The sequence below is a fragment of the Moschus berezovskii genome, chromosome 3 (assembly GCF_049115385.1).
Source record: "Moschus berezovskii isolate FMDL1 chromosome 3, NW_MosBer_1.0, whole genome shotgun sequence".
NCBI classification, from domain to species: domain Eukaryota; kingdom Metazoa; phylum Chordata; class Mammalia; order Artiodactyla; family Moschidae; genus Moschus; species Moschus berezovskii.
The window spans coordinates 86,162,185-86,185,515 of NC_142462.1; the positions used below are offsets into that span (position 1 = coordinate 86,162,185).

At 46.4% G+C, this 23,331-nt stretch overlaps 1 protein-coding gene across 4 annotated transcripts in view; it reads right to left on the minus strand.

Annotated features, from left to right (window-relative positions):
• CCM2 (CCM2 scaffold protein) overlaps window positions 1-18,241 on the minus strand; it is a 52,510-nt gene extending 34,269 nt beyond the window's left edge. For 2 of the 4 annotated variants that reach the window (XM_055421082.2, XM_055421079.2), the window contains exon 1: window positions 18,048-18,240. In XM_055421082.2, coding sequence (XP_055277057.1) covers window positions 18,048-18,077 — 30 coding nt within the window. In that variant the 5' untranslated portion in view covers window positions 18,078-18,240. Of the gene's footprint in view, window positions 1-1,247; window positions 1,404-15,598; window positions 15,663-18,047 lie in introns of those variants that run through there. The other 2 variants (XM_055421078.2, XM_088834619.1) reach the window with 2 other exon arrangements.
• Window positions 18,242-23,331: the final 5,090 nt, after the last annotated feature.

The following is a 23,331-nucleotide window of genomic DNA, read 5'->3' on the forward strand; positions in this document are numbered from 1 at the left end:
ATTTACAGTAAGAAATGCATGTGCTGAGGAAGCAGCACAATCACTCCTGGAACAGCAGCCTCTACTTGGAGACCAAAAGGAATGATAAGGTGAAAACACCTACCAACTCACTCCTCAGGCACAACTCGCAGCTCAGCACGTTCTGGAGAAAGTGTGTGGCAGTGGAAAGAAACCCATGCTGGGTACCTGAAATGCCCCAGTACAGTGCTCAGGAAGTCTTATTTACTCCTTTAGTAGATAACACAGAACTGCCCCTGAACAGAGGCTTCAACAGCAAGGCCCTGGAGTCCTTCAGTTGGGCATTCAGCAAATGTCTAACGGGCATCGAGCCTGTGCCCAGCACTGGGGCTATACTTTGAAGGACCCTGTCCCCACCCCAGGGCCCCTTCTGCTGAGGGAGAGAGAAGACAGCAGCTCAGCAATGCTCTGGCTCCACAGGGCTACAGGACAAGGCCAGGGGAGACACCAAGGCCAGAGGGTGGGCTGGGCAGAGCCACAGTTCTGTCCAGCTGGGCAAGGCAGTGGCTACTCCAACCAGGTTCAGACCTGCCCAGGTGCGCAAGGCACCCCCACAAATCCTGTCCTATAAGAACCACTGTTTAAAACTGCATCGCAATATTGCCTATCTTAACTCCAACTACCTTCCACCACTCCCTATAATGCAAATCAACAAATTTAAAAAGTACTTCAGCGCCTACCAACAGAAAAAGAGCCTTTCTTAGGTGCCTCAGAGTCCTAAATAAAGAACAGGACACAGCCAGCGCCCTAGGACCTCCTTACAGACTCAAGTTCCCCATCTCAGGGCTGGGCGAGAACCTGCCCTCCACTGCGGTGGCTTGCTCCACTGACACCCAGAGTCTGACCCTCCATGGGCAGCCAAGACCACTTCAGCTAGGCACACAGTCCCTTCGTCCTCCCTTGGGTGTCACAAATGAAACTCAGGCACGAGTCCATGACTGTGACTGCACTCTTTCCTGACCTTTTCCCTAAATCATTTTCGAACTCAGATCCTGGGTCCTGACTGACTATAAATCCACAGCAGACCTGACACCCACAGTCTTTTACTCCTTAGGCGAAGATGGACAAACCCAACCACCTACAAAAAGCTCCTCATCTCGCTCACCGGCCACTGGTCCTCAGACCCGGAAGCCAGCAGGAACCCTCCACCACCCCATGCTCCCACAGTGAAGGTCACAGGACCCAACAGTCATTCTAGATGGCTCTTTCCACACTGGGTTTGCACCTACCTCGTTCTCCATGGGACACCCTGTCGCAAAGTCTGTCTGAGGAGGAATTTCTCTGGAGGAATTCTGGTTCCTCCCCCTCTGCCGACAGTTACTGTGCATTCTCCTCTGTTCACTTCTGATCTGGTTGAAAAATATGGTCAGATGTTCGCCCTCCCTCTGAAAAAAACATGTGAATGAACAGGAAGACCAGAAACCACAGCTTCCTTCTGCAAACCCCACTGAAGCTGTTTAGTTTTTTGAAAAAGTTTAAGAGGCAGGCAATACCCTGAAACTGCTGACAAAATCCAAACAGGCTGCATGCACAAAAAGATGCAAAGAAAACCCACACATCTTCATACTAAACCAGTGCGTCTTCTACCTAACCCTGCACATCTTCTTTCTGAACCACATCTTCTAACTAAACCAGTGCATCTTCTTACTAAACCAGAACACCTTCTAACTAAACCAGTGGATTTTTCTAATTTAACTAGCCCATCTTACTAAACCAGTCCGTCTAAGTAAACCATTACATCTTCTTGCTAAACCAGCGTATCTTCTAAATAAACCAGCACATCTTCTTGCTAAACCCAATACATCTTTCTAAACCAGCACACCTTCCCTACTATCTCTAGGCTATGTAGAGTCTATGGGTGGCCTCCCCACATTTCTAGCCAATACGGTATAGTCAGCTGAAGGACATTATTGTGGAAGTCCAACCATTCTGCAAAACCAAACCACAAAGTTAGAAAGAATGAACGAGCAAGCAGAGAGCACTGTTGGGGCTCCCCCTCCTGACCACGCAGTGTCCCCGATGCAGTGGGAGCAGCCAACCTGCCTGTTTCAGGTCAAGTGTCATCTGCTTTGGGGCACAGCAGTCCAGGGGGCCTGGACAGAGAACACCTCCATGACCCCAGCCTACAAAAACCTCCACCTGCTTCCAGGACTCTTAAGTTTAAGATACAACTGTGAAACTAAAGAGTATGTCCCTGAGTAAGCTCATTTAACTTCTTCAGGGTCAAATCTGATCCTGAAAGGGGGAAACTTGGTTTGTTGATGGTGAAGATTCTTACACTCTCTAGATAGTCCAAAAGGGCTGTAAAGAGGAGAAGCTACTTAATTAACCGTTTTGGTTAATTAGAGTAACCATATATAGTCACAACTCATAACAAATGTAATACAATTTTACTAATAATTACCACTAGATTCAGTTCAGTTCAGTCACTCAGTTGTGTCCAACTCACTGCAACCCCATGGACTGCAGCACACCAGGCCTCCCTGTCCATCACCAACTCCCGGAGTTTACTCAAACACATGTCCACTGAGTCAGTGATGCCATTCAACCATCTCATCCTCTGTCGTCCCCTTCTCCTCTGCCTTCAATCTTTCCCAGCATCAGAGTCTTTTCAAATGAGTCAGTTCTTCGCATCAGGTGGCCAAATTAGATTTGATCAAATTAAAGTGCTAATTTTCAGTGGTTTTCTGCCCATAAAAATGACTATTTCATATGGTTCAATTTAAAATGCAACAAAGTTTAATATTTCTAGATTCTGAAAAGACTGGTTCAGAACAGTCATTTCATGCCTTAATTACTACCACACATGCTGCAGATGTAGAAAATATAGTAAACCGGGAAAGCAGTACCACTCTAAATTTGTTTGAACAAACATCTGGTACTGTCTGGACTATCTCTTTAGAGACACAGGGCACTGCAGGTACTGTCTGGGCTCCGATTTCTCCTTCTTTCTAAAAGCTGTTCCCACAGAGCAGGACCAGGTGGTCCTGAGGGGAAGGGAATCAAGAGTGAGATACAGAGACCTCATGCAGATGCAGAGCGGTCCCCATGCCTCATCTCGGCTGACTGGGGGGGCCTGAGTCCGCTGACTGCTCCCCAACAGGTCCCCTTGCATGCACACAACCCTTCCGAGGCCCCAAAGCTGCCCCACCCAGGGAAACAGAGGAAACTAAAGGAAACCAACCAGCTGCACACGTAAGCCTACTTGTTCTGCTCTCACAGATGCAATGATCACCAGGGTGGACACGGAAGAGAAAGGCCAGGGAGCACAGAGGGCAAATGAGAGCCTGGACAGGCGCTTAAATTCTAGAGGGTTGAGAGGCATTCGAGGGTAACAGCATTCATAAATGCAGCTGAGGGAAGGGGAGGGGCATTTCCTACAGACTGTGAGACTCTAACTCAAGTGTGATGTTTTTTGCAAGAACGCTTCCATCAGGGGGCACATGATATGGGGCAGTGACCTGCCTCGGATGGCTGTGGATTGGCCCCTTTGCCTCATATTTGGATATGATATTTTTCAACAGTCTAATTCCACCATTCCTTCTTCCTCTATTAGCAGAAATATTTACATAAAGAGGCCTTTTCCCTCCTAGACTCTTTGGTCACCCTGAGGTACCAATCATTCAGAAAAGTTAAATGCATCATCCTTTCTCTTTGGCCGTAGCTTTCACAGCAATGCTGGTTCCCTGGAACCACCCAAGGTGAACGATCCATTCAGTTCAGTTCAGTTCACTCAGTCGTGTCCAACTCTTTGCAACTCCATGGACTGCAGCACGCCAGGTTTCCCTGTCCATCACCAACTCCCAGAGCCTGTTCAAACTTATGTCCATTGAGTTGGTGATGCCACCCAACCATCTCATCCTCTGTCGTCCCCTTCTCCTCCCACCTTCAATCTTCCCCAGCATCAGGGTCTTTTCCAATGAGTCAGTTCTTCACATCAGGTGGCCAAAGTACTGGAGTTTCAGCTTCAGCATCAGTCTTTCCAATGAATATTCAGGACTGATTTCCTTTAGGATGGACTGGTTGGAGCTCCATGTAGTCCAAGGGACTCACAAGAGTCTTCTCCAACACACTTCAAAAGCATCAATTCTTCAGTACTCAGCTTTCTTTATAGTCCAACTCTCACATCCATACATAACTACTGGAAAAACCATAGCTTTGACTACATGCACCTTTGCTGACAAAGTATCGTCTCTGCTTTTTAATACGCTGTCTAGGTTGGTCACAGCTTTTCTTCCAAGGAGCAAGTGTCTTTTAATTTCTTGGCTGCAGTCACCATCTGCAGTGCTTTTGGAGCCCCACAAAATAAAGTCTCTCACTGTTTCCATTGTTTCCCCATCTATTTGCCATGAAGTGATGGGACTGAATGCCATTATCTTAGTTTTCTGAATGTTGAGTTTTAAGCCAACTTTTTTAGTCATCTTCTTATGGATGCTCCAGGACACCCCAGGCCAGCGGCGGCCTCTCCCGCCACTATTAGTGGCATAGTGAAATCTGCCACTATTCCGATGGGCACTGCTGCTTCCAGAGCAAAGTGCTGCCTCAGGCCCACCACCACTCACCGAGGGTGCTACAGCCTCCTGGGGTTCTGTGCCAGAGAGCGAGGAAATAAGCATTCTGTGTTTAACAAAAAAACCTCCAGAGTTTATAGAATTCAAATTTAGGATTATAGGGCTATTGATTATCTTCTTTGGTATTCTCTGCACCCACCCAATCCTCCTAGGATGAAAGCCAGTGAATAATGTTGCTAATGTAACTATATTCCACAAATCCTAAAACAATTTTAACAGTTGTAAAATAACAATGCCAGTATTATATTTTCCTGGTAGCTCAGTGGGTAAAGAATCTGCCTGCAATGCAGGAGACTGGGGTTCAATCCCTGGGTCGGGAAGATCGCCTGGAGAAGGAAATGGCAACCCACTCCAGTATTCTTGCCTGGAAAATCCCATGGAGAGAAGCCTGGCAGGCTACAGAGCCTAGGGTTGCAAAAGTTCAGACACAACTTAGTGACCAAACCACCACCACCATTATTACTAATAAAATGATTACTGAAAGCAATTTGTTTAAAGTTTCTTTGTGATTTTTCTTGTCCTTAGTGCATGTCCCACTGCCGGCCTGCTGTCAAATTTCTATGATTTAATTAACTAAAATAATTCCTCTGTGGGGTTCCGTCTTGTTTGGTTTTGCCATATTTATACTTTGCTTTTGATTTTTTAAAGTGACTTTATTTTTTTTAAATGTTTGGATTCAACTTGTAATACTGTAAAACATAACATGGTTTCAAACTCACAAGGCCCATGCTAAGAAATCAGCCCCTCCCCACTAGATAACCATCTAAAAAGCATCAGAGCATTCAGATCCACATCCAAGCACAAGGCTCCACGCTGCCTCCCACCCTGCTGAGGATGTACCATGGTTTAGTGAGTCTGTATCCTAGAAGTGGAAAGTGGCCAAAAGGAACAGCTTGGTACACAAACTGCTTCATGTTTTTGCCAATGTTTCCTTGGAAGTTTCTGGAAGTGAGATGTTGGGTCAGTCAGGGCACCTTAGTTCAGCCAGGCATTGCCCCTTACAAGTTGTCAGGGCTGTGCTGGTCAGTTCCCCATGCGTGACCAAGCAGGGATTACTGCTAGCCTGAAAGGTGGAAAGGGGTAGCTCATTCTTTTTTTCCTTTGGTCTTAATTTACATTTCTCTCATTATGCAAGAGTCTCAGTTGCCTTTTCACACATTTAAAAGCCATTTACATTCCTTTTTCAGTCTTTTTCCCATCTCTTGACTTGTTTTTTCCTATCAGGTCCTGTTTTTGTCTTCCCTATTTTTAGAAGCACCTTACACAGGGAGTAATTACTTTCTGTTTTTTAAGTTGCAAATGTTTTTCTTAATTTGTTGTCTTTTTACTTTGCTTGTTGTTTAGTCGCTAAGTCACATTCGACTTCTTTGCAACCCCATGGGCCGTAGCCCGCTAGGCTCCTCTGTCCATAGGATTTTCCAGGCAAGAGTACTGGAGGGAGTTGGCTATTTCCTTTTACAGGGGATCTTACCAGCCCAGGGATGGAACCTGGGTCGCCTTCATTGCAGGCAGATTATTTATCACTGAGTCACCTGGGAAGCATTTTTACATTTTCATGTTCATGATTTTTCCCTCACTGCTCTGAACTTTGAATAATGAAAGGTTCCACAGCTCCCACATCACTGAAGAATTCACCCATCTTTTTGCCTAGTACCTTATGGCTTAATCATTTTTGCTTTTACTTAAATCTCTGAACCACCTTTGTTCACTCCAGTGTAAGAAGGATGGATCTGCTTTTATCCTTTTCCATACGTCTGTCCAGTTACCCTAGAACCACCCATCAATCAATATCCCCACTGCTTCAGAATGCCATTTTACTGTGCTCTTAGGTTCCCCATGGAGTGGGGTCTGTTTCTGTATTTTCTCCACTTCCTGAAGCTCTTCCAGGACAACCCCACAGCTTTAATCAGGGGGATGACAGCATGACCCAATCACGGCCCCACAGCTTTAATCAGGGGGATGACAGCATGACCCAATCACGACTCCATAGCTTTAATCAGGGGGATGACAGCAGGACCCAATCTGGGGTTGTTCCCTTGTTTTTCTTCTTTTTCAGAGATCATTCTTGCCTGTTTATAACACAAATGAGCTTTAGCCAAGTGATGTCGCACCATTAAAGAGTCCAAAGGTATATTTATTGGGATCACATTAAAAATTAACTCAAGGAGAGCTGATACAGTCACGACACCGTTATTTGCCCAAATACAAAGTGTCTTCCACTCCTTTAAGTTCAAGTTTGTATGTTTTAGGAGTTTCTCTCATAGAGATCTTAGTTCCTCTACCAGGGACTGAACCCGTGCCCTTGGCAGTGAAATCCTGAAGTCTTAGTCACCGGACCACCAGGGAATTCCCTGGATGTTTCTGTTCATTTTAACCCTAGAGTATGTATTTGTAATCGTAAACAAGATCTTCTATTATAGGTTGAAATTCCAACAGAACAAAAGGAAAAAGCCAAGCTGGCTAGGGAGGCTGTGGAGCAACTGGGGTTGGTGGGGGGAGGAGTGGCTACTGATACAGGAGTCCAGACTGGGATGTGGGAACTAGTCGGGGAGGTATGTTGGGAGGAGGACAAGGTTTAGGAGCCTGATCCCCCATGGCCTACTTATTCCTGTGTTGCTGAACTGAACACTGACTGTGGTTTGTCCATTTGAGCTGTACCAGCTGTTTTCATTGACCCATGTAACTGAGAGAGAAGCTGATGTGAAGGCCTGGAGACTGGTGCAGGTGACCCTGCGTGGCAAGCCCTGACAAATGCATGGCAAGAGTGGCTGGCAGCCCGAAAGGACCAAGACGCACTACTGAACCCATGTCTGGGCTCAAGGTTCCACCCAGTCAGGGTAACAGAAGCCACTGGTTTATGGAGCTCTCAAACAGCAGGGTCACTGTACCCACTTGACCCAGCATGGCAACCAGGCCTGAATGTGTTGCTACAATGTGTTGCTGTCTCCCGCCTCAGACACCACAAATGCCTTCCAGAAGAGAGCTGTGCCCTCCGGGAGGAAAACAAGTCAGTCTGCCTGCACCTGGCAAAGTAAGCAGCAGGTCCTTACTGTCTGAACTCTCCATCAGCCACCCAAAGCCAGCACATGCCGAGTGACGCCAGAGCTTCATTCTTGTGGGAGTCATAGCAGACTGACCGCCACAACCTCAGCACTAATTCTGTAAGGGTTCACAGGAGTTCCCAAGCTAGTTTTGCAGTTTTCCTTAATTTTGAAATTATCTCAAAATGAAAAGATTCTTAAACAACACACATTTTACAAGGGTGCGCACAAACAAAAGGACCTGAGTGAAATAGGTAAGGATGGTTGTCAATAAATGAGAGGCATGAAAGAGGAGTGAGGTCGGGTTTCAAAGAAAAAGAACAAAGAGGTGAAGAAATAAAACCAACAGAAAACACCAGATAGGCCTGGCAGGAACCAATCTTACGTATGATTAACTTACTCCTCTGTGTCTGAGATCCAAAAATGGAAGAAAAAAGACAGAGAGGCAAGAACACAACACGTCACTGCTGAAAGTGGGCATTCAATGAGATGAGGCAGACAGAGGAGGCAAACCCAAAAGGGATGTGGTGCTGGGGAGTCTCTGGAAATAAGGATTTCCCAAGCAAGTATCTGGTACTCTGGGAAATTCATGGCTGTGGAATGTCTTCTACCCAGAGAATTCCAGGTGATAAAATACCACCAACAGAATGTGCTGCAATGGGCTTTTCTGCCTCTGGTAATTATGATAAAAACACAGCTCCGGGGGACTTCTCTGGTGGTTCGGTGGTTAAGATTCTACTCTTCAATGCAGGGGACACGGGATGACTCCCAGTTGAGGAACTAAGATCCCACATGCCATGGGGCAACTAAGCCTGTGCACCACAACTAGAGAAGCCCCCACGGGGCAAGAAGACCCAGAGCAGCCAAAACTTAAAAAGAGGAAGACACAACACACAGACATGCAGCTGCTGTGGCTACATTAGTATCAGACACAAGAGAGTTCAAAAAGAGGATGACCAGATACAAAGACGGTCATTTCACAACGAAAAAAACCACCATTTCAAGACACAGTAATCCTACATATGCATATACATAAGCAGAGTTTCAAAAATACACAAAGCTAAAACAAACAGAACTACAGGGAGAAACAAATAAACCTAAAACAATAACTGGGTATTTTAACACCCCCTCTCTCCTCTCTCTCAATAACTGACAGAATTAGCAGGCAAAAATTCAGTAGGAAATGGCTTGGCAGTGTTTTATAAAGTTAAACATATAGTTCCCATATAACTGGGCAAGTCCATTACTAGGTATCTGGGGAAGAGAAATGACAACGTATGTCCACACAGTGAGTCATTCACAGATGTTCATAGAAACTTTTCATTATAATACAAAACTAAAAAGAACCTAAATGTCCAATAAAAGGTGACAGAAAACAAATTGTGGTATATATGTTAAACAGAATACTGATGTTGTTCAGTCATTAAGTTGTGTCTGACTCTTTGCAACCCCCATGGACTGCAGCACGCCAGGCTTCCTTGTCCTTCACTATCTCCTGCTGCTGCTGCTGCTGCTGCTAAGTCGCTTCAGTCGTGTCCAACTCTGTGCAACCCCATAGATGGCAGTCCCCCATTCCTGGGACTCTCCAGGCAAGAACACTGGAGTGGGTTGCCATTTCCTTCTCCAATGCGTGAAAGTGAAGTCGCTCAGTTGTGCCCGACTCTTAGTGACCCCGTGGACTGCAGCCTACCAGGCTCCCCCGTCCATGGGATTTTGCAGGCAAGAGTACTGGAGTGGGGTGCCATTGCCTTCTCCCACTGTCTCCTGAAGTTTGCTCAAACTCATGTCCACTAGGTCAGTGATGCCATCCAACCATCTCATGCTTTGTCTCACCCTTCTCCTCCTGCCTTCAATCTTTCTCAGTATAGTGTCTTTTCCAACAAGTCAGCTTTTCTTATCAGATGGCCACAGTATTGGAGCTTCAGCATCAGTCCTTCCAATGAACATTCAGGATTGATTTCCTTCAGGATGGACTGGTTTGATCTCCTCACAGTCCAAAGGACCTTCAACTGTCTTCTTCAGTACAACAGTTCCAAAGAATCAATTTTCGGCGCTCAGCCTTCATGGTCCAATTCTCACATCTATACCTGACTACTGGAAAAACCATAGCTTTGACTAGATGGACCTCTGTTGGCAAAGTAATGTCTCTGTTTTTAACATGCTGTCTAGGTTTGTCATAGCTTTCCTTCAAAGGAGCAAGCGTCTTTTAATTTCATGGCTGCAGTCACCATCTGCAATGATTTTGGAGGCCAAGAAAATAAAGTGTCACTGTTTCCATTGTTTCCCCATCCATTTGCCATAAAGTGATGGGTCCGGACGCCATGATCTTAGTTTTCTGAATGTTGAATTTTAAGCCAGCTTAAAACTCTCCTCTTCCACTTTCATCAAGAGGCTCTTTAGTTCTTTTTCACTTTCTGTCATAAGGGTGGTGTCATCTGCATATCTGAGGTTATTGATATTTCTCCTGGCAATCTTGATTCCAGCTTGTCTTCATCCAGCCTGGTTTTTTGCATGATGTACTCTACATATAAGTTAAATAAGCAGGGTGACAATACACAGCCTTGACGTACTCCTTTCCCAATTTGGAACCAGTCTATTGTTCCATGTCCAGTTCCAACTGTTGCTTCTTGACCTGCATACAGGTTTCTCAGGAGGCAGGTGAGGTGGTCTGTAATTCCCATCTCTTTAAGAATTTTCCACAATTTGTTGTGATCCACACAGTCAAAGGTTCTAGCACAGTTAATAAAGCAGAAGTAGATGCATCCCATGCATTGGAAGGCAGATTCTTAACCACTGGACCACCAGGGAAGTCTCTAGCTAATGTATATTTAAGATGCATACACTTCACCATACATAAATTCTACAGCAAAAGAAAACTGTAAACAAATATTGAACTCTAACGATATGTACGCTGAAGTGTTTAGACCATAGTAAACTGATGTCTGCAATACTTTGAAATGCAACAGAAAAATAAAATGGGTTGATGGATGGGTAGAAGTATGAAGAGATGGGTAGATATAGGATAAAACAAATACAGCCAACGTTAATGGCAGAATCTAGGCAGTGTATATATGGGTATTTGCTATAAAATTCTTGCAACTTTGGTGTATTCAAAACCTTTCATAATAAAATGCTTGGATAGGGACTTCCCTGGTGATCTTATGGCTAAGACTCCGTGCTCCCAATGCAGGGAGCCTGGGTTCAATCCCTGGTCAGGGAACTAGATCTCACAAGCCATAGTGAAGATTTCAGATTCAGTGTAGCCAAATAAATAAATACATACTTAAAATTTAAACCCTTTAAAATGTTTCGGGGTGGGTGGGTGTGAAGGAAGCAGACTATGGCTGCATACTCCTCTTTTGAGAAGTGGGGCTGAAGATGCACAATTATTTGGGAAAAGAAGCCTTAGAACAGAGCTGAAAAAGGTCTGACATCAGATTACCATGGGCAGGTCCGCTTCAGACACTGCATATCTCAGAACAAAACTGAAGAGTGATATGTCCACCAGCAGTAATAAAATACTTGAGACACATTTGGTCCCAGAACATTTCCTGACATGTGACAAGGAGGATAACACACCTAACACACAGGTCTGTCCAAGGCATTTTAATAAAACTGTATCCCCACTGTGTAAACAGCAAAAGGAAAATGGAATATTGCAAACCACACCTGACTGTAGAGTTACTGTAACAACACATGGAAGCACATTATATATCTAGGGAAAATAAGTGTGTGTAATTTCAAACTACAGAATGAAGAATAAAAGATTCAAATAAAAGTTTCTCTTCTTCTCAGAGTCACAGGTAACAACACAGGTGAAACAACATAGCCCAGCCTGAGCGGGTGACTTCCACAACAGGTTTTACTGAAGAACAGTAACACAACAGGGTCAGACTGACCATTTTTCTCACTTTCAGAATTCAACTATTCGTTCCGCCTCCTGGGTTACAAGATACGCACTGCAGCTCACCATCCTAAGCCTCGAACAAAACCCGAAGTCCAACTTCCCACTGCACTCACTAAAGAGGATTATTTTCATGGCACTGTACACATTTAATGCCTGTGATCAAATCACCTAATTCTTAACAATCCAGCAGAAAACTGCCATTGTTCAGGCACACTTAGGAGGAAAAACTGTAACATTTTTGGCACTGGCACAGACCTAAAAAAAAAAATGTCTTTTTTATTCCTGCTTAATTGACAAATCCAAATCTAAACTCCCTCTCAACTGCATAACTGTTAAAACTGAGCACCACATTTGAAGAAGAGCCACTGGCCTTGGACTGAGAGATAAGAAAGAACGAACAGAGCAGTGAGAAGGCCCACAAAAATCACAGGTCAGGATGATGGCGTGGAGGCTGGGCAACACGGCTCAGCCCCACACCCTGCCACAGACCCAAGGCCATATGACCACAGAAGAGTGGGCAGTTTGTGGCCCAGAGCACGTGGAGGTGATCCCGCCTCTTAAAGCAGCTCATCCATGTCTAAGGTGACAGTGGAGACCAGATCCCCAGAACCTCTGGGCCAGATTCAGACAGGGCCCCACCAAAACCATCCTAGCAGAGGACTGACTATACCAGACTCAGCACATCAACCTGATGTTCAGGGTCAGCTTCAAAATAGCTCACTGTCTTTAGTCTGCCTGAGCAAAGCACCACAGACCTGGTGGCTTCAACAACAGATATTTCTCCCAGTGCTGGAGGCTGCGCGTCCAAGACCAAGGTGTCAGCAGGGCTGGTTTCTCCTGGGGCCTCTTTCTCAGCTTGGAAACGCTCATCTTCTCCCTGATCCTCACATCTCTCTACTGAATGCACAACCCTGGTGTCTCTGTGTCCAAACTGATTCTTCTTACAAAGATATCAGTCATATGGGATTAGGGTCCATCCGAGTGACCTCATTTACCTTTAATCACCCCTTTAAAAACCTTTCTCTGAAAGCATACCCATTCTGAGGTATCGGGGGTCAGTGCTTCACCACATGAATGGGGGGATGTACAGTTCAGCCTGTAACACCTGCGGGGCAGGGGTGAATGAGGAAAAAGTGTACCTGAAACAAGCTGCCCGTGCAGTGATACTCAACACTGAGGTCCGGGCTCTTTGTTAGAAGATTTTCTCTGTACTTGCACTTGATGTCTTCATAACAAAAATGTTTCCTTATTCACTCTTATCAAATCACACTCGTTAAAATCTGCCCTCGTCTGTCCACTGAGCTTCCCCTCAAACTCTGTGGCCACAGAGCTCACGTGTCTCCTTAGCCATCTGCACCCAGAGCAAAGTCAATGGCAATGAACAGTTCTTAAAGGAATGAATGAAAACCCCCAAAGGCTTCAGGTTTACACAGGACCAAAACCAAACTCCATCCTCCCATGTCCTGGGCCCCAAGCCCTCCCAGCACCTCTCCTGCTTCTGCATATCACATCCATGGTCCCCCAGAGGAATTAGTGGATGCCTGTGTCTCTCCTGATATAATGGCACTGGCCCTCTCTCATTCTCTAACATCGTGTGAAGAGCTTACTCTGCAAATAAAATGCAATGTCTTTAGCCCTTCTCACTGCACTAAGCATGAAACAGGCACTCAAATATATAAACGGGATGATTTCACACAGATCAGCTAAATCTATAGTACTTAACTGAGTCATGCCAGGGTGGTAATGAAGACGGGGCAGCTGGGTTATTACTGCTGACAGAAGTGAAGAAATAAAACACCACAGTAATTGCAGTGACCAAACCTACAGGGGACAGAAGGCACTTGTCCTTGACCACACAAGGTAGAATACTGACATCCCTTCTCATTCCAAAGCAGTTCTTTTGCAGACTTTTCGCAGAAATGTCTTCCTTTACTATCTTCCTCGCAAATGATGATCAGAGCAGAAACAGAAAAGCACTACTAAGATTCTGATGAGCTTTCTAAGTCTAAACTGTCATGGTCAGTGGATTATCAACCTGACTGAAGAACAGGGAATCTAAGTTCCTAATGCAAAAACTTAATAAATACATGATACTGCTGCTGCTAAGTCACTTCAGTCATGTCTGACTCTGTGTGACCCCATAGACGGAAGCCCACCAGGCTCCCCCGTCCCTGGGATTCTCCAGGCAAGAACACTGGAGTGGGTTGCTAATTCCTTCTCCAATGTGTAAAAGTGAAAAGTGAAAGTGAAGTCGCTCAGTCGTGTCCGACCCTTAGCGACCCCATGGACTGCAGCCTACCAGGCTCCTCCATCCATGGGATTTTCTAGGCAAGAGTACTGGAGTGGCTTGCCATTGCCTTCTCCGGAGATTCTCTCTGCTGCTGCTGCTGCTAAGTCGCTTCAGTCGTGTCCGACTCTGTGCGACCCCACAGACGGCAGCCAACCAGGCTCCGCCATCCCTGGGATTCTCCAGGTTAAGAACACTGGAGTGGGTTGCCATTTCCTTCTCCAATGTGTGAAAGTGAAAAGTGAAAGTGAAGTCGCTCAGTCATGTCCAACTAGTAGCGACCCCATGGACTGCAGCCCACCAGGTTCCTCTGTCCATGGGATTTTCTAAGCAAGAGTACTGGAGTGGCTTGCCATTGCCTTCTCCGATACATGATACTACATAAATGGTAATTATCCAAACCAGAAAAGGAATGAGACCCATGTTTGCAGTTATTCTGGACTCATCTACTGATGGCCTGATATCTGGTCTCCACCAGATACCTCCTGCAGTGGTCTTCTGGCCTCCTCAGCCCAGGGCGCCAAAATGCCACCCAAGAATCCCTGTGGCAACTATTTGAGAGAAAACAAAACAAGGTATAGAGGCCCAAAGTCACTCTGTTAACCCATATTATGGCTGGGACACCTATAGAATCAATTTAGTTATAAAAGCAATTTACTAGGCCATGACCAGCAGTTAAAAAAAAGCCAGAGTGCACTGCTTACAGTTTGAACTGTTTCTTTAAACTTTCATTTCAGCCATACAAACACTTACACATACCCACATACCTATGGAAAACGTATGGCTGCCTGAGGGCTGGTCTAGCGCAAGCTCCAAGTTCCTCATAGACATTAGCTAGCGGACGACTTGGCAAGTACTGATAACAATGGACCCACAACCGAGAGGAATTTTCTCTCCCCACTTCTTATTCAGAAACTTTAAAAATTCACAGAAGTAGGCAGAATAACAAATAATGAATACCCACTGCCAAAGCACTCAGCTATCTCCCCTCTTTTCTCTCTACTCTGAGTAAAGCAGAAGTCATCTTATTTCACCTGTAAGTATCTCAATGTATGCGTCTATCAGTTCAGAACTTGATAAAACATAATACAAACATTACACCCAACAAAATTAATAGTAACCCTTCATTATCATTTACACCAAGTCCTATATTTCTAGGGCACTTTATAGTTTTTTTAATTTAAAGAATACAACTAAAATGGATAAATGGAAAAAAGATTTAACTTCATTCAGGCTGAAATCATGCGACCTTGGACCCAACAGCAGCAGAAGCAGCAGAAACCAGAACCTGAACATGGCTGAGGGCCAACAGTGACTTTCCACAACTATGTCTTCCCAAGGGCTGTGATCCTCATCTGAGTCAAGCGTTTTTATAAAAAGGCACTCAATACAACTCAAATGTACACCTAAGTTTCCTACAAAAAAGAATTACATCTTGACAGAATAGTATCAAAATTCATGGATCTTGGGTCTGTTCCATAAGGAGGCAGCCTTATTCTCCAAACCCTCAAGCAGGACTTGTGGTCTGAAAGGTACCAGTCACTCTGGGGACATTTAGGCAGGAGAGGGACCTTCGTGGTCACTCCTACTCCCCGGGTCCCAGGCCTCTGGCAGCTAGTGGACCTCTCTGTCCACAAGCTTACCCCTCAGGCCTCCCCACCTCCCCACCAGCTCCTCCCACACCCCATAACCCAGCGCCTTCCACTGGGCATTACTGGCTCAAGTCACCCTCATCGTATGTGCCAGGGTAGCCTGAGAAAGGACAGGGCTGTACCTGCGCACTTTATATGAAATCCACTCTGGTCTACTGGTTCTCTGGCAGCTCGATGAGTCCTGTCCTGAGGAAATAGGCCATGTTAGAACAAGCCTGAATAACTGCTCAACAGAACACCGAAACAAGCATCTGAAGACCTGAAAAGCCTACAGTGCACATTTTTTAAGGTTTAAATCTGCACTTTTTGAGGAAGCTAACTTGGAAAGAGAATTTAAATGTCCAAATGCTACTTTCACAAAACTATTAAGCCTTTATTTGCTGCTTTAGCTTGAATTTGTGTTGAAGCTTGAAAATAGAGAGCTTTGGTTAACTTACCATAATGAGAAAAACTTAAGCATCAAACTGATTGAGCTATATGTGACCTCACATTGAATGGGGGAGAGAGCAAGAAGGTTCTGCTGGCTTGCAATCGGCTGAGAGTAAGAGATAAAGTGTGCTAAGTCGTGGCCTGGATAGAATTCTATGCCTCAGATCCTTCTGTCTAGTCTGCCTGTGGGAAAATGGGCTAGGGCAGTGGCAAAGTACAGAGAAAACACAAAACTCCTGGCTTAGGCAACTATGTAATAACAGACTATCTCCTTTAATAGGCAATGTAATGTATTAATCTTCTCTAGGCTTAAATCTTTCCATTGCCCCCCTTGATAAAATTCTTGAGCTTCACTGGTTTTTTACTTCTATTCCTAAAGCTCAGGAATGGCTTACCACTTCTGTCTCTCTCAATATGCTGAATATTCAAATATTTCTTCCAGAGCTGGTAGGAAGTTCTAGAAAAAAATCAGTCATTCTCATCCTTTCCTGTCACAGACAGGCTAGCACCCACTTGAAAGGAATAATTATCCTTAGCAGACACTGTTTGAACTGATTGTGGAAGATACCATGTGGCTAGGATTGGTCCTCTGCTACAACTGAGCCAGTTAATCTACAGAATGCTGGCAGAAAAGACAGCTGGTGACAGGCCTCCTCCTATAGGGCCCTGGCCCACCTGCCTATCTGTGACAGGGAAGGATGAAACTGACTGCATTTCTTATGGAGCCTTCTACCAGCTTTGGCAGAAACGTTAAACTCAGATTTCTCCCTTTTTGGTGGGCAGCATTCCTCCGTGGTCGACTGCTTACAGAATCACTTTTTTGGGTTGTTTTCCAGACTTCAGCCAACTTTGCAGGTAACTGCAACTGATACCGCACTTTAATTTAGACAGGCGTGCTAAGAACTAACAAAACAATGAGTGAAGAAAGTGAGAGAAGCAGGACACATTTCCTGAAGACCATCTGGCCACACTTCATTTGAAATACCTTTTGAAATGGGGCCCCTTGTGATGAGTAATCCTCAACTGAAGGACACAGCTGGCTCTGAAGAGCAGAAAATCAGATTTATAAAGGTCTGTTTTAAACTTGTGCATAAAAGTGCACATACGTGAAAATGAAAATAACAAGTAAGACACTTGGGATTACAAAGCCTGTACTTAAGATACATTTCATTGAAATCCGTTTTCATTTCAATGATAGCTTATCCCATGTGGTTATTTGTCTCCTTAAAACGTTGAGTTTCTTTATCAATTATTCGACCCTGTAATTAAAGACATAGTTTAAAAAGTACACAGGAGCCTCTTGAACTATGTCCTAAATCCAACTGCCAAATGTAACGTCACTGAAATCGCAGCTGGTTCTAGGTAGAGGAAAACTCAGCCCGCGCCGGCGGAAGGGTGAACGGGCTGTATCATGAAGCAGTTTTTGTTTTTACTTGATACTCCAATAATGAAGTCAACTAAGCAGCAAATGTTTCTACGTTAACCTTACACTCCATTTTCTCAAAGACACTAACCCTAGAAAACTTTCTGACCCATAACCGGGGCCAGCTCCTCTGCAGCCCCTGGTCACTCACCCGCCGGGAAGGCCATGTGGAGAGCCTAGGTTTGGGGGAGAGTCACTGACCGGAAGGGGCGGAAAGGCGTGGCTCCTTCCTCCCCCGCGCGTCCTGCAGGCAAAAGCCCACCTAAACCCATTGTCCAGGGGCTCGTCTCCTACTCCATCGCGCGGAGACTGACTCCCGCACCCTGTCCCGGGCCCGACCGTGCGCCGTTCACTGGGGGGCCCTGGCCTGCCCACCACGCTCACCTCCAACAGAGTGAGCCTCCGGGCCTCCCTACGCCGGACTTCCCACGCCGGACTCCCACCTCGGACTTCCCCGTGCCGGGCCTCCCCACGCCAGACTCCCGTCCTAGACTTCCCCACACCGAACCTCCTAAATCAGAACTCCCCTCCACGGACCTCCCAAGCCAGACTTTCCCACGCCCCGTACCGGCCGACCGACGGAGAGCCCCGAGGGACCCTCCCATGTCCCCCGAGCCCTTCCCCGCCCAGCCCCAGCCCCTCCGATTTCCGCCTGCCTAGGTCTGGGGTCCAGCACGCCCCCGGCTCAGTCTTCGGGCGGACGCGCTCTGCAGGCTCACCTTCTTGCCCTTCTTGCCCTCTTCCTCCATGTCTCCGCGAGCGGCCCCCGCGGCCTGGCCCGCCCCGGGAGCGCCGCGCCGCCCGCTGCCGCTACATGCTCGCCCTGGCCCCGCGGCCACCGCCGGCCCTGCGCCGCTCGCCCGGCCGCAGTCTCCGCCCGTGGCCGCCAGGGGCCGTCCGCGCCCTGCACCCCGCACCCCGCACCCCGCACTTCCGGGCCGAGGGCGCGGCCCCGCCCCCGCGAATACGCCCCGCCCCGTGCGCGCACGCCCCTTCGGCCCACACGCCCCGCCTCCGACCCTTAAGAGCCGCCGAGAAGGAACCTGCCCTCTCCGCCCCTTCAGGACCGCGGGAGCGCGTCTGTCGCGCCCCTACCCACCACCCACCATGCCCGTCAGGGAGGGACGGAGCGCGCCTGCCCCGCCTTCAGCCCGTCCTCCTGCTCCTCAAAGCTGCAGGAGCGCCTCCAGCTTTTCAAGTCTACCGCCATCTTTACGGCAGCCAACTTCCCAGCCTGCCTCGCGCTCAGGGAGAGGGAGCTCAGGCCGACAGGAAACGGAGGGCGGGGCCGGCGGGACGGGTGGGGCCGGTGGGGAAGGTAAAGGACGGGAAGAAGGTAGGGCGTGGGGCTATGGGAGGGGGCCTGTGGGAGGGAAAGGCGGAGCTGACGAAAGGGGCAGGGCCAGCGGAGAGGGCGGTGGGGATAGAAGGGCGGGGCTTGCGGAAAGGTGTAGGCGGGAAGCCAAAGGCCGGGGCTGCTGGAGTATCCCTCCCTGAGGAAGGGGCACAGGACCACTCCCTTTACTTTTCTCCCTTTACTTTTCATACCTGCAGGCACTGGGAAGACTTCCTGTGTTCCAGACTTCCTATACAAACCCGTCAGGAAAGTTTCAATGCAACAGAACACATCCGGACCCTACTTGAACCAGTCACCTAGAAGTAACAGCAGTCTTTTACAATGAGATCCGGACGGATTGGTTTACCCAAAAGTACACTGCAAATTCGAGTCAGCTGCAGCTGGCCCACTTTTTTGCCACGACTAAGGTGCCAGTAAGAAGCTTGCAGCACAGGTAGCATGTAAACTCACACCAAACAAACCACTGTTTGCCTCAACTGATTTTTTTTAAGAGTATTGCCTCCTGTGGTAGCGGTCAGTAGATTATCTCTCAGCTTCACGTTCACTCTCAGTTCTCATCGCGGGATGGAGCTGGGCCTTTTGAGCATTAGTTCTTTGCCAAGTAACCCCGTGTGAAGCTTTGCCAGGAGAAACTTCTTGGAGGCGGTGTGGGACGGAAGGGGCTTTGTTACCTAGATTCAGTGAGTTTTTCTTGGCAGGCACATGCAGAAAGAGGCCTCTGAAGTGCGCACCTTCCTACATCAGGGGTAGTTTCTCCAACTCTGGGTTCTCTCAAGCCCTTGACTTTGCAGTGCGGGCCTGCCAGCAACACTCAGCAGCCGGCAGATTCCTCCAGCACTCATCTTGAGAAGTTTTATATCCCTAGTGGTCAACAAGACCCCCTCCATGAACAGTTTTCCCTGCACTCTAGAGCAGGGGTCCCCAGTCCTCTGGGAGGTCTGTTGGCAACAAAGCCACTGCACATCAGGAGCTGAGCAGCGGGCCAGCAAGCCAAGCTTCATCTGCCTTCCCCATAGCTCCGCATTGCTCACAGTACTGCCTGAACCATCCCCCCTACCATGCCGTGAAAAAATTGCCTTCCAAGAAGTTGGTCCTTGGTGCTATGCCAAAAAGGTTGGGGGACACTGCAGTAGAGGGTAGATCTTCAGCAAGCTTTGCCAGCACCCCTCTGCCATTCGGTGAGCTGTAGCTATGCTATCTCCGACAAAGTCTGGGCCTCAGCCCCAGGGGGAGGAAGAGCCTGTGTTCCCTGCAGTAGCCTTCAGAACAGTAGTTGCTCTTTATATCTACTGTTCTTATATTCAGAGTTCTCTTCACCTTTAATACTGACTCCCTTGTTACCCTAATTTTCTGTTATACTTAATAATTCTTTATAGTAAATGTTTCCTACACTGTTTTTATCTCCTGATTGAACCCTATTTGATAAAGATACCAAAGAAATGAGTGGTCTCTAGTACTCCCTAAAGGCATTAGGTATTCCAGTCCCTTTGGCACATAAAGCTGAAGTGTGGGAAATGACTTTTCAATTTCCCTCCTGCAATAATTTAGCTTCCCACATTCACAGACACAAATAACGCAATGCATTCAGTGGTTATTCCCCCACCATTCACTGAAAAGAGGCCTGATAGTTTAGATCTTCCACTAATGTACCTCTGCATGCTCATCACGCTATAATGCTATAAATAACCCTACTAAAACATCTCCTTAACCTAGTGTTAGAAAAACTCATTCAATTCCTGTATTTCTCCCTTGCTTTCACACTACCACACTCACACTTCTGACACTAGATGTGTGGCCTTTTTTTCCACACCAAGCAATTTTTTGACACCAGCTATCTGTCCTATATTTAACCTGTAGAGACTATTGGATCTCATTGGTAAAGGGCTCAATTCCACAAGACAGCCCTGCATCCCACTTCAGATGACAATTAAAAGTCCATATTGTTACTTTTGCTTCTGACCAATCAGCTATAAATTGGAGGTTCCCAGGATCCCCTCCTTGAATGCAAATAATGTGTTAGAATGACTTATAAAACTCATGAAAACAGATTCCTTATTGTTTATCAGGGTTGTTAGTTTGGCTGTGCCAGATCTTAGTTGCAGCATGTGGGATTTAGTTCCCTGAGCAGGGATCAAACTCAGGCCCCCTGCAGTGGAAGCGTGGAGTCAACCACTGGACCACCAGTGAAGTCTCCAGGTTGTTGTTACTCGCTATATATTCTTTCAGAGCCAAATCACTAAGTTTATTTCCAGGCATACATGCCAATTGATTTGGAAGAATAAAGAAGTTACTCTTTGGAAGTGTGGTTTTATTTTTATTTGTTTTTGGATGTGCTGGGTCTTAGTTGCTGTGTGCTAACGTTCTCTAGTTGCCGTGAGGGTGGGCTACTCTAGTTGCAGTGATTGGGCTTCTCACTATGGTGGCTTTTCTTGTTGTGGAACACAGACTCTAGGACACAAGGGCTTCAGTAGTTGTAGCTCATGGGCCCTCATGTGCGTGCTTAGTAGCTGTGAGGCTCAGGTTTAGTTGCCCCACTGCATGTGGAATGTTCCAGGACCAGGGATCAAACTTGTGTCTCCTGAATTGGCAAGCAGATTCTTAACCACTGGACCATTGGGAAAGTCTGGAGATGTGGTTTTAGAAAAAGTTCTTTTCAATATTTGAAGTAGTTAAGGTACTGCTGATAGGTCTGTCTCTCTTTGTGCCAGTCTCATGCAGCCTTCTCATATAAGGCAGTTGAGCTTTGATTATGTGGTTTTTAATGTTTTGGAGAAGGAAATCGCAACCCACTCCAGTGTTCTTGCCTGGAGAATCCCAGGGACGGGGGAGCCTGGTGGGCTTCCGTCTATGGGGTCACACAGAGTCGGACACGACTGAAGTGACTTAGCAGCAGCAGCAATGTTTTGGTATCATTTTTTATTACCTGGAGCATCTTGCCCTTTCTAGTGACTTGTTGGTTATCATATCAGAAAAAAAATTTTCTTGCAGTCCAAGTCCACCATTTTTGGTCACACACACCCCCACACCCTCACATCCATACTCTGACCCTTCATAACTATTTACTTTCCTGGTTCTCTTTGATTATCTCTTGGCAGAGTGACAGCATGGAAAGAGTAGTAAATTCTGAGCTTAAATAACCTATATCAAGCCCTAACCTTTTATGCGATTTTCAGCAAGCCATTTAACTTCTCTAGGTTAATTTCCATGTTGTGGCTTCCCTGGTGGCTCAGACAGTAAAGAATCTGCCTGCAGTGCAGGAGACCTGGATCTTACCTGGATTGGGAATATCCCCTGAAGAAGGGAATGGCTATGAACTCCAGTATTCTTGCCAGGAGAATTCCACAGACAGAGGAGCCCAGCAGGCTACAGTCAATGGGGTCGCAGAGTTGGACATGACTGAGCAACTAACACTTAACACATTTTTCACACTTACTTTCCATGTTAGCAGACTGTTCCTACTGTGTCACAGGACATTTAACAAAATACTGGGATTTGAATACTATAAACTGAATATCATCAATTTAGTTGCTCAGTCATGTCCAACTCTTTGTGACCCCATGGACTGCAGCATGCCAGGCTTCCCTGTCCATCACCAACTCCCAGAGCCTGTTCAAACTTATGTCCATCGAGTTGGTGATGCCATCCAACCATCTCATCCTGTCATCCCCATCTCCTCCCACCTTCAATCTTTCCCAGCATCAGGGTCTTTTCCAATGAGTCAGTTCTTTGCATCAGGTGGCCAAAGTATTGGAGTTTCAGCTTCAGCATCAGTCCTCCCAATGAATATTCAGGACTGTTTTCCTTTAGGATGGACTGGTTGGATCTCCTTACAGTCCAAGGGACTCTCAAGAGTCTTCTCCAGCACCACACTTCAAAAGCATCAATTTTTTGGCACTCAGCTTTCTTTATAGTCCAACTCTCATATCCATACATGACTACTGGAAAAACCATAGCTTTGACTAGATGGACCTTTGTTGGCAAAGTAGTCTCTGCTCTTTAGTATGCTGTCTAGGTTGGTCATAGCTTTTCTTCCAAGGAGCAAGCATCTTTTAATTTCATGGCTGCAGTCACCAGCTGCAGTGATTTTTGGAGCCCCCAAAAATAAAGTCTCTCACTGTTTACATTGTTTCCCCATCTATTTGCCATGAAGTGATGGGACCAGATGCCATGATCTTAGTTTTCTGAATGTTGAATTTTAAGCCAGCTTTTTCACTCTTCTCTTTCACTTTCATCAAGAGGCTCTTTAGTTCTTCTTCGCTTTCTGCCATAAGGGTGGTATCATCTGCATATTGATGATATTTCTCCTGGCAATCTTGATTCCAGCTTGTGGTTGATCCAGCCTGGCTTTTCGCATGATGTACTCTGCATATAAGTACCTGCAATAAGCAGGGTGACAATACATAGCCTTGATGTACTCCTTTCCCAACTTGGAACTTGTCTTTTGTTCCATGTCCAGTTCCAACTGTTGCTTATTGACTTGCATATAGATTTCTCAGGAGGCAGGTAAGGTGGTCTGTAATTCCCATCTCTTTAAGAATTTTCCACAGTTTGTTGTGATCCACACAGTCAAAGGCTTTGGTGTCGTTAATAAAGCAGTAGATGTTTTTCTGGAATGCTCTTACTTTTCTGATGATCCAACAGATGAT